The 12,449-nt window shown below is 36.9% G+C and overlaps 1 protein-coding gene across 1 annotated transcript; it reads left to right on the top strand.

Annotated features, from left to right (window-relative positions):
* On the top strand, positions 1-11,146 carry LOC129302421 (tocopherol cyclase, chloroplastic-like). The gene is given in 13 exon segments (XM_054941301.1): positions 1-508; positions 590-834; positions 1,007-1,086; positions 1,572-1,648; positions 1,721-1,890; positions 1,967-2,064; positions 2,534-2,641; positions 3,203-3,319; positions 8,358-8,507; positions 10,958-10,976; positions 10,979-11,065; positions 11,068-11,106; positions 11,109-11,146. Coding segments are annotated over 13 exon segments (1,530 nt in total). The 5' UTR covers positions 1-191; the 3' UTR covers positions 11,132-11,146.
* Positions 11,147-12,449: the final 1,303 nt, after the last annotated feature.

Here is a 12,449-nt window from a genome sequence, read left to right as displayed (position 1 = left end):
AATGCGGACGCTGGTCGTTTCGTATTTACCCGCCACCCTTCTTGGCCATCTGTCATGCGGCTGAGGGAACTGGGTGTCGTATGATTACTCTTCCCCTCTAACCACACCAATGTCACATATATGGCACCGCTAGAATTGCGCTTTGAATTTTGATAGCTTGTCCCAAGGGTCTTTTTCAGTGGTAGAGCTCGATGGAATCGAAGCTGTACTCTCGGTGCCACCCTCCTAATTTCTGTCCGAATTTTGGCTTTTCCGCTGTCAATCTTACAGTCAATCTTACTGCAAATATTAAACTCCCTCTAACTTCCAAGAACGGACTTCACCGGGGTTCTCTGAAGCTTGGCTTTCGATCTAGTTTGCGCTTTGTTCCTTACAAGTCGGTATTGGTTCAGGATTCGACTGGGTCTTCGACGAATGAAAAAGGAGATGAGGAAGAAGCTTTGGGTTCTGTGGGACCTACTTACGTGCCCACACCTCCTAATCGAGCGCTTCGGACTCCTCATAGCGGGTATGCAACATGTTTATCTGATTGGTTTTAGCGATTAATTTGTTGTGTATTGATTCCGTTGTTTCTCGTTTTCCGGGTTAGTTATCATTTTGATGGGACTACTCGGAAATTCTTTGAAGGATGGTACTTCAAGGTGTCGATTCCGGAACGAAGGCAGTCCTTTTGCTTCATGTATTCTGTGGAAAATCCTGCATTTACTAAGAAATTGACGCCGCTGGAAGCGGCCCAATATGGACCGAGATTTACGGGAGTTGGGGCTCAAATTCTCGGAGCTAACGACAAGTACATTTGCCAATACTCTGAAGAATCACAGAACTTCTGGGGAAGTAAGAATACACGTTTTATACTGTCTAGCTGGATTTTTTTCGTTTTCAGTTTTCACCTCGAAGGCTCATGATTTCAATTTTTAGATTATGAAATTCGTCTTCTTTACTTAGGCAGTAGATAAAGGACCGGTGATTTTCTACGGCTTGTAACTTTATATACATGTATGCTTAGACAGGCATGAGCTTATGCTGGGGAACACTTTCACGGAGAAACAAAACTTAACACCTCCGAACTCGGAGGTTCCGCCTCAGGTTTAAACCGCATTTTAAAGATAATTTTTTCTACGCCCGATGTTATGCGCAATAGAATAATTTGGTACTTAAACGAATTTGCTGGTACATTAGATTTGGATGTGCTTGTGAATTCCTCATCGAACGAATTTGCTGGTACATTAGATTTGGAGGTGCTTGTGAATTCCTCATCGAATTTTCTAATTTAGATTCTTTATTGTATGACTTCATTATTTAGATTTTTCATAATGGTGTAAATCTCGTGTCTTTCCTAGTTTACTGATATTTTATTTGTTGTAGTTCACTTGCATTGTCTCTGAGATTTTGACTGTCTAGTTACATATTGTTTGTTGTTGTTCACTTGCTACATGATTTTTTTTTTTTTTTGCAACAAAAGATACAGGCAAATTGTTTATGATGCCCTAAGTCATGACGATATTATTAGATTAAAAGTGGGTTTCTTTTTAAGTCTTATTCGTTTGCTTGTATTGGGTCATATTGCTTAGGAATTTACAAAAAGGGTGTCAGAAGGTTTTCAAGTTACTCCGCTCTGGCATCAAGGTTTCATCTGTGATGATGGAAGGTATGAATTAAATCTCCTCTTGGCATTTTCTGTCTAGTTATATGCGTTGCCTGACTTAAATTATAAATCTAGGTCAGATTATGTGGAAACAGTGAAAACTGCTCGTTGGGAGTATAGCACACGCCCAGTTTATGGTTGGGGTGATGTGGGATCTACACAGAAGTCTACTGCTGGCTGGCTTGCAGCTTTTCCTGTTTTTGAACCACATTGGCAAATATGCATGGCTGGTGGACTTTCTTCGGGTATGTGCTACTTGGCCATTTGTTGGATATTAGGAGTTTTTGTTCTCTCTCATGTACTTTAAAATTTGTATCTCAGGATGGATAGAATGGGACGGTGAAATGATTGAGTTTGATAATGCCCCATCTTATTCAGAAAAGAACTGGGGCGGAGGATTCCCTAGAAAATGGTTTTGGGTATAAGTCTCTTCCTCTATTAAAATATCTCTGTAGTGTTTATTTGTGCATTCATTCCATTGCCTGCTGTGAAACATCAATTATCTATGGTTTATATAAATTTCTAACTTTTTTATTTTGATCAAAATAGTGTGCTTAGAATTCAATGTCTTTTCACTTTTTTCTGGATGATAAATAAATACGAGTGAACGATCTAAGGCAAGAATGGTAATGGCTGAGCCTTTCACACTTCAAGAGATGGAATTCTTTTTATGCTTATGTAACATGGGATATGGAATTACATGCTATACTTCACGTTAATGGAATTAAGACCTGATTATCATGGTTCTAGATGCCTACTAAAACTCTTTGCCAAGCATTGCTGGTTAATTTGCTATGGATTATCGTATTGACCCTTTTTGTTTTTATCAATTTAGGGATGACCAGTTGTGTTTGTTTGTGCATGTCAAGTTGTTGATGTCTTTTGCAGGTGCAATGTAATGTTTTTGAGGGTGCTAGTGGAGAAATTGCCCTCACTGCGGCTGGTGGGTTGAGGCAAATTCCTGCACTTACAGAGAATTTTGAAAATGCTGCATTGGTAACTTGCTGGAGCATTTCTCTAAAAATATGGACATTTTCTTTTCTTTATTTGTTTATTGAACTTTATGTACATTAACAACTTACCCTTGACATAAATGATTTGGTTAATGAGATTGATAGGAGGACATTAAAGAGGACAAGGTCATGTTTATACTTTTTACAACTCTGACCTAAAGAAGGAAACACGTACTCTTTTGAGGTCTAGAATTGTACATAGATTCATTAATACTCGTTGGAACATTTGCCTTCCACTAGCAGTGGGTTGAGTCATGGCTTTGGTTCTTCATGGCCATTTTGAGTTATTATTTAATTTGAGAAAAAGAAGTGTAAAGGATGGGTATCTCTTGTGAAACGTTTTGACTGCTAAATCTGATTTGGATTATGTTTTTACCTTCATTAGTCAAGTTCAAAATACTCATGAATATTTATTCTCTCACCAGACCATTAATTTTCTATTTTTTGTTTTTGTTTGGGTCATTAAGTTTTAAACATCTTCTTCTGTGCATTTTTCCTAAATCTTGTAATATTTATTGTGTTCCAAACTATGAAACTGCTGCAGATTGGAGTTCACTATGGGGGGATTTTTTATGAATTTGTCCCATGGAATGGTGTTGTTAATTGGGAAATTGCTCCTTGGGGTTATTGGTTTATGTCAGCCGACAATGGGAGGCATGTGGTAAATTTTCTCTATTTTATTATTACTTGCTTTTTATCTTAGGTTGAATGGCAATTTGCACTCTAAACGATAGGTTCAAGGATGATTTAAACCCTGAACTTGTATTTAATACATTTTAAACCTTGAACAATTAAACTTAGAATAATTATTGCCTACTGTTAAAATGAGATAAATGTCCGTTAGAATTTAAAATGAGATAAAGTTGAAGTAGCAGATATGAGAATATTGAGATAGATGTGTAGGTATACAAGTAAAGATAAAATTTGAAATAAGCACATATGAGAAAAAATGGGCGTAGCACCTATTGAGCGAAAAATGGTAAAAAATCATTTGAGATTGTTGGACATATATAAAAAAGACCATAGGAGGCACTAGTGAGGAGAGTGGAACAGATAATTTTAAACCCTGTTAAAAGGGGTAGATGAAGGCTAAAGATAATACTTATGGAAGTTATTAACCGAGACCTCTTAATTAATAACATTTCTAAAAATTTGGCAAATGTTATAGCACAATGGTGTGGCACAATTTACATAGCCAACCCTACCTAATGGGATAAGGGTTGCTGTTGTCCGTTAGAATTTAAATAGTGGGACCCATAATCACCATCTCTCCTTCCCTCCTTCTCCACTCTTTCACTCTCTCTCTTGCCCTTGCTCTCTCCCCTATTCTTGTTCTCCATCCACTGTCTAGTCATTATTGGAATTCCATATAAACACACACGAGGATTTAGAAGAAGAAGAACAAGAAACTGTGTGTGTGTGTGTGTAAATTTGTATGTATGTACAGCTAGAGATGATTGGTGGGGGTGATTTTGGTGACAAGTCCAGGAAAAAACATCATTAGGATCATGGATGTGAGGGTTTCATTCTACGATGAACGAGTGGCTGCATTTGTGGTTGATGGAGTGAAGAGTCTCGCCTTCTTTGACGACTTATATCTCATTGCACAGCCATTCAAGTAGTTGCTTCCCTTAACATCGTCATTGCTATTGCCACTGCCACCACAGCTCTCTTTGATACACCTTAATAATATCAAACCCAGTAGTACTACACCATAGTGCAACGAACCTGAATCACTTTTTTTACTCCTATCGTCTTTAGCATTTTGTGGAAACCTATTTAGTGGGTTGGTGCAGGAGATATTGGCTGACTCTTTTAACATAGACATTGAGCTCATAGACAAGGTTCAAGGCATTAAGGATTCAAGAGGTCTGATCATCTTGGTTGAGGATGGCATTAGGTGGTAGTCCCCAGAAGAAGAACACAAAGCAAAAGGAGGAGGAGGGAGAGTGAGAGCGAGAGAGCGAAGGAGGAGACAAGGAGAGAGACGGTGATGATGGGCCTTACTATTTAAGAAGTAACAGATGTTTATCTCATGTTAACAGCAAGGGAAAAATTGCTCCAAATTTAATTGTTCAGAATTCAAAATATATCAAATACAAGTTCAGGGTTTAAATCGCTTTTGAACCTATAGTTCAGGGTCTGAATTGCCATCTAAAGTCTTCAAATTTTATTAGTAACCCCTCACTTTAGTGGAGGAATGCTGTAGTTACCAAGTTGGCCAAAACGGTTACATCAAGAAAATAGTGACCTAGACCTATTGATAAACTACTAAAACCATGAAAAAGAAAGGGAAAGGAGCAAAACCAAAAAAATTCAGATCAGATCTCAGCATCTAACATTATTTTTTAAAAATTTGGGAGGCTTATCCTATCATATCAATGAACCCTCCAACGGGAGGAGGATGCATATTAAAGTTGTTGAAGATCTCATTTGTTTTTCTTTCTTGCTCTCTTGGTATTCCCATAGTTCCTATGTATTGCATTCACCTTTGCTTACCCATAATGGTAGGAGGTTGAAGTCACATTCTATTTACACATTGTTAGTTCTCAATCAACGGCAAAGAGAGAATCCACTGACACTAAGTTCAGCCAAGTTATTGATGCCCATACCATAGGATGAAAATAAATTGAAAATTGATTAGGTCAGTATTAACACCATTCTCTAAAAGACCATTATTACTTGTTAATGTTGGTGTCAAGAGTATGTTTTATATGTGTGATGATAACTAGAAAAGACAACTGGTAATTTATATAAGCTTACATAATAGCTCCTACAAATTGAAAACCAACAGTGATGAATATCCTTTGGTTTCTATGACAGTAGAAATCTCTCAAGCAGCCTTTGCATTGGTGGATTTAGATTTTAGATTTAAGATCTCATATTTGAAATCTATGTATTTAAAATCCTTTGTTTAGATAATATAAAAAATATTTCAAATTCAAAGACAATGAAAAAGGATGATGGGAAATGAAAATGAAAAGAGATTAGAGGGTTGAGGTAGCTAGCATTTCAAATGAGATTAAGGGTCATTTTTCTTCCTTAACTTTATCCAAAAGGTCATTGGACACCTAAACTCAAGTAGGGGTCAATCTTGTCCCTTAACTTTAAAAATTTCCTCTTTTGTCCCCTTACCATGTTCTTTTTGTGTGTTGATTGTTTAGTAGGCCTCACATTGATTTTTTAATATTTTTAATGTTAAAATATTAGTGGGCCCCACACTTCATCCCCCCTCTCTCCTCCCCTATCGTCCATTCTCATCTATTCTCTCGCCTCTCTCCTCCATCTTTCTGTTGGCATGAGCAACGAATAGAGATTGCTTTACCTACCGCTAATGCATTGGAGGAGCATTGCTCCACCAACCCTCAAAGATAAAGTAGGTGTGGGATGCATGATCGGTGCTTGCCATGCCTTTGACAACTATAGCAATGACCTTGAGAATTACTTTCCCATCATGATCCTCACCTATAATTGCACCTACCACAACAAAACTGTCACATATGGAGGGTACTTTGACCACATGGTCATCAACCACCATTACGTTGTCCTCTTCCCCAACACCATGCCCCTCCACGCCGAAGCTCGTCTACTTTGTGCTAGCATCACTATCTATAGTCCCTTGAAATATTATGGGCTCATCGAGCCTAGCAAACACGTCAGAGTAGTCAACCTTGGTAGTCTCGGCCATCTTGCTGTCAAATTTGCTAGGGCTCTTGGCGCTGAAGTTACTATCATTAGCACCTTTTCCAGTAAACAAGACGAAGCATTTCACCACCTTGGAGCTCATTTGTTTATGCTTAGCAGTGATCAACATCAAATGCAAGTACTTGCCATCAATAATTCAATGTCATTTACATTGGTACTATGTGAGATAATTCGTCTTATTTGCTGATATTATTGCTCAATCATTTGCTTAATCGAGTACTTATGCAGAAGGCCATGGGAACAATAGGGTATTGGGTGGTATTATTGACATGGTCTCTACTGTGCACAATTATCGCCATTGATAAAGTTACTAAAGTATAGAGATCACTATACCTATCGCCACTGCACTGAAGGAGGTTGGTGAAAGATGAGAACCACAGAGAGAGAGAGAGGACATCCTTAAGCGATACACGCATGTATGCATGAAGGTGGAAAAAGGGATGTGATATGTCACCCTTCTTGTCATTTTCATTGCCACCATCTACTCCTCCAAGCCTTGCACCATCTTCCTTGTCATTTTCATGCATGTGTGATTTGAACAAGGTTGAGCGAAGAGCGAGAGTGTGTGAGAGAGAAAGAGCTGCTAGTTTGAAGATAGAATGAAAGGGATGGAGTTTGGGAGACATAGGATTGATGAGAGAGAAAGTAGGTAGGAGAGAGAGGGGGGAGAGAAGGAGAGGTAGGGAGGGGAGAGAGAGTTTGGGGAGGAGATAAAAAATTCAAATATGAGACCCATATAATGGGAAGATAATGTTGGGGGCACTGTGGACGGAATTTCTAATGTTGAGACTTGAGAGACAGAATTGACCCTTAATTGAGTTTCAGATGTAGTGACCTTTTGAGTAAAGTTGAGAGGCAAAAATGACCATTAACTCTTTCAAATAACTAGGGTGTAGGAAAGTGTTGGAATTACTAAGAAATTATAATAAAATATGGATTTGGATTTGGATCATAAATTTTTATAGGTCCAAATGTTGGATTTGTTCTCTATTTCTTCCCCACTCCTTCCAACCTATTCACACAGCCCAAATTCCTTTCCGAATCCTACCAACTCCTTTCTTGAGTCCTACAGAAGATCCTCTAGTTTAATTTCCTCTTGCTTATCCTTGCAATATTACGATCTTTCTGAACCCTCTGCTGGAGCCTTGTATTAACACTGAAAATCACTAGGAAATTAGTGCAAAACCTCTTCTGTGAGGGATGGAAGGGGACAAATGAAGACAAAATCACTAATTCACCTGTCACAGCTGCCAAAAATGGATATGAAACGAGAAAATAGCAGAGTAGGCATTACATCCCAGCCTTTTAAGAGGTCCGGTCTCTCCTATGCCAATCATGTCAATTCCTACCTCACTTCTTGCACACAACCTTGTGTAACAGCCACTCAAAGGCAAAACCCCTCTTGGTGTTTTGAGTCATGGGCATTCACCATGCTCCAAACAGCCACCTGCTCTAATGCTAAATTGATAGTAACCAGAATAAAGAACTGGCAATTTATGTAAAACAGAAAAATATATACAAATAAAAAACCAACAGGAATGAAATTCCTCATGGTTATTCGAAACAGTAGGAACCTCCCATAAGTACTCCAGAATCTTTTCACCCTATTCCTCTCTCTCTTCATTCTTTTAAACCTCAAAACTACCCATAACTGTTTAAACTGCATTCTTCTGCTAAAACTATCCAAAAACTGACCAGAACAATTAAGTAACCACCTCATGAACCAAACAATTAACCAAAACAGCTACATAACCACCTGCTGCCTAAAAGTTACACAAGACAGTTACATAAATTTTGGGTCTGTCAAAATACTAGTTCTAGATGCTACGAGAATTTCACGTCATATTTTTCTTATGAGAAGAGAGAAAAATTAAGAATGAACTCAAGAGGACCAATTTTATACTTGCAAGTGGGAGGTTGCTTTTTCAGCCTAGAAGAAACCAAGTATATGGGCCTCTGTTGATTGACAGATACAATGTCTTATGTTTTGGCAGGTTGAATTAGAGGCAACAACAGAGGATCCAGGTACTGTATTGCGTGCTCCAACAGCAGAATCTGGTTTTTCCCAAGCGTGTAAAGATACTTGTTTTGGTATGCTAAAGCTACAAATGTGGGAAAGAAGATATGATGGCAGCAAGGGAAAGGTATTTTCTTATTCATGTTTAATATGATTTATTTATAAGATTGCCAAGAGTAGGGAAAGAAAATCAAGAGATCTAGAACAGGTAAGGTGTATTAAGGATGAAGAGGGAAGAATTTTAGTTACAGATGATGAAATTAAAAATAGATGGGAGACTTATTTTTCTAAACTTTTCAATGATGGAGAGGATTCATCTAGTAACTTGGAGGATTTAGTAATTGGTGAAGGAGAACAAAATTTGTCTTCTATCGAAACATACGTGATAAGGAGGTAAAGGAAGCTCTTAAGAAAATGGCAAATGGTAGAGCTAACGGACCTGATTGTATATCTATCGAAGCGTGGAAATGTTTAGGTGAAGAAGGGGTGAGATGGTTAACTAAGTTATTTAATGTGATTTTACGGTCCAAGAAAATGCCTGATGAGTGGAGGAGAAGTACATTAATTCCTATTTATAAAAATAAAGGAGATATTCAGAATTGTACTAACTATAGAGGGATTAAACTCATGAGCCACACAATGAAATTGTGGGAGAAAGTAATTGAGCATAGGTTGAGATTGGAGACAAGTATTTCTGAGAATCAATTGGTTTTATGCCAGGTAGATCAACTACAGAGGCGATTTATCTACTAAGGGGGATTAATGGAAAAGTATCGTTGTAAAGATAAAGATCTACACATGGTTTTTATTGATTTGGAAAAAGCTTATGACCGTATACCAAGAGAAGTGCTTTGGAAAGCGTTGGAAAAAAAGGGAGTACGGATTGCTTATATTAAAGCCATACAAGATATGTATGAGGGGGTTAAAAACTAGTATAAGAACGCCTAGTGGTCAAACAAAGGATTTTCCTATAAAGATTGGGCTACATCAGGGATCATCTCTGAGTCCTTATTTGTTCAACTTGATTTTAAATGTTTTGACGGAACATATTCAAGAGGAAATCCCGAAATGTATGCTCTTCGCGGATGATATAGTTCTTATAGCAGAGACAAGAGAAGAGGTTAATTGCAAACTTGAGTTATGGAGGAGGACATTGGAGTCGAAAGGTTTTCGTCTGAGTAGAAGTAAGACGGAATATTTATATTGTAAATTTGATAAAGGACTATTCGAAAATAATTTGGAAGTAAAATTGGGAGATCAAATTATACCTCAAGTGGAAAAGTTTAGATATTTGGGAGCCATTATCCAAAATGATGGCGAAATCAGTGGAGATATTTCACATAGAATTCAAGCTGGGTGGTTTAATTGGAGAAAAGCTAAAGGAGTTATTTGTGACCGTAAGGTGCCTAATAAACTTAAAGGAAAGTTTTATCGTACTGCTATCAGACCGGCAATGTTATATAGTAGTGAATGCTGGGCTCTAACGGGACAGCAAGAGCATAAAGTTGGAGTAGCAGAGATGAGAATGTTACGATGGATGTGCGGACATACACGTAAAGATAAAATTCGAAATGAGCACATACGTGAAAAAGTGAGGGTGGCACCTATTGAGGAAAAAATGGTAGAAAAATCGGTTGAGATGGTTTGGGCATGTACAAAGAAGACCAAGGGAGGCACCAGTGAGAAGAGTGGAACATATAACTTTGAGTCCGATTAAGAGAGGTAGAGGAAGGCCTAAGAGAACACTCTTGGAAGTTGTTGAACGTGATCTCTTAATTAATAATATTTCTAAAAGCTTAATAAATGATAGAGCACAATGGCGTCTTGCAATCCATGTAGCCGACCCCACCTAGTGGGATAAAGGCTTGTTGTTGTTGTTGTTGTTGTTTAATATGATTTATTTGGGATTTGGTTTTCATTCTCGTTCTCTATTTGAAGGAATTGCTTTATTACCAATTAAGATTGATAAATGATTCTTAGACAAAGGATTGCCTTGATACAAATACAAATTTTTGCCTGGCTGGCGATCTCACTTCTCAGAAACTTGGGTCTAGAATATGGCGATGCTCCATTGGTCTGCCCATGTGAACATGTGAACAAAGGAATCGGAGACTGGATGGTTATTTTAACTGAAATTTTCTGAATCGTTCCCTCTTGTAGTGCACGGGCACTTGTATGTTCTCACTTGCCAATGTGCCTGCCTCTCTGCTGGCTAGAACTTCAACTAAGGTTACTTTGATATTAGGCCCTCGTGTTTCTTGCATCTCTACAATTTCTGACAGATTTCAAGGTTTATGGAATGTTATGTGTTAAGAGATCTAATACAAAGATACAGAGAACAATTCTCATGCAAGATAACATTACGCAAGTAAATTGAGCTTCAAAGTCCAGTGTTTCACATGAACATATTGTATACAGCGTTCAAATACAAATATTTCGAGTTAACATTCCTTCCATGCCGGCACTGAAAAATGTTTGAATTGATTAAATGTTAATGATAAGAGACTTCGGGTATCATGTCTATTTAGTCTATTTGGAGCATTCTCGTGATTTGTAATATTCATTGGTGAATTGCAGAAAGTGTTGGATGTGACAAGTATATGGCAGCTGTAGAAGTTGGAGGAGGCCCATGGTTCAACAAATGGAAGGGCCAGACTTCAACTCCAGATATCGTAAGGCGCGGCCTTGCATGCCCGTGGACATTGATGGCATTTTCGGTCTGGTTCCTTTTTCAAACCACCAGGCCTATAGCCAGCCAAAGTTTGTTGAGGTCTTCTAGACTTTCCCCTGTTGCATGGGGTTCTCCATAGGGAAGTGAAAGAATTGACTTCACTGCTTAATATTTTATAATGACATTAAGATTCGGACCTAGCCTATTGGTTGGATGTGGAATCTAGTAAACTCATCACTTGTTCGATCTGATCCAGAGCAGTGGTGGAGCCACGATATATATATATCTATTTTTTTTTTTTTTTGGGGGGATGCACCCCCTTGTATGGGTAAAATTACATATGTAAAATGAAAAATTTACAACCTTGCACTTTTATTTTTATTTTGTATTTTGAGCCCTTAAACTCAAAAAAGAAATATTTGGGTTCAACTTTAAACTTTATATCAAACTTCTCAACATATTTTTGCCCAAAAGAAAAGGCTTTCATATATATTTTCCAGATAAAAATATGTATAATTTTATTTATGCTATTATATTTTTTGTCCTAAGTAATTATTTAAAAAATATAATATTTTTAAATTATATTGTCCTGCACCTCCTGATACAGGATTCTGGCTCTGTCGTTGATCTAGAGAATGGACTGAACCAACCAAAAAGCAGTGGTCAAAACTGAAAAATCTGGATCTATTAATTCAACCCATTAATTATTTTTTTAGTTTAAATTAGGTTTCTAAGTTACTCCATTCGATCTTCCTCGTAAGACACCCTTAGAAGAGATGAATGATTTTTTATTTTAAGTCATTTGATGGAATATTCTTTCATCAAAAAATATAAGATATTTTTGAGGGGTTATATGTTTAAAAATATAAAGTATTTTTAGTTTTTTAAAATATTCCCTCCATTGAAAAATGTAAGGCATTTTTTAAAGAGTTGGATGTTTAAAATGTAAGGTATTTTAATCTTTCATGGTGTAATTATTATCTTTTTTTCAAAAGTGTTTCTATTAATAATAACTCTATATTTATTGTAAGGTGTTTAATAGGGGTAAAGATGAAAAGATAAGATTAGTTGAAAAGTAAGTAACTATTTTATTAGAGGTGAGATTTGATTACAAATACCTTATATTTTTACAAAGGGAGTATAATTATTGCTTTTTTTAAGTGTCCATATTGAATAAATTACTTTATATTTATTTTAGGGTGAAATATCATATTAAATAAGGATAAATATGAAAAATGAGGTTAGTTTTAAGAGAAGTAATACTTTATTGGGTGACATTTGTGGGTGACATTCGGTAAAAATGTATTATAATTTTTGAACAAATGGAATATTATTAAGTTTTTTTCAATATTAAACTTTTATTTAAACTTATTAACCATGAGAGAGAATATGATGCAA

This window comes from Prosopis cineraria, unplaced genomic scaffold, assembly GCF_029017545.1.
Source record: "Prosopis cineraria cultivar Desert tree isolate PC_DT_omini unplaced genomic scaffold, ASM2901754v1 PC2, whole genome shotgun sequence".
In the NCBI taxonomy this organism is placed as follows: domain Eukaryota; kingdom Viridiplantae; phylum Streptophyta; class Magnoliopsida; order Fabales; family Fabaceae; genus Prosopis; species Prosopis cineraria.
The sequence above is the reverse complement of the archived record's forward strand: the minus strand, read 5'-3'. Positions and strand labels throughout refer to the sequence as shown.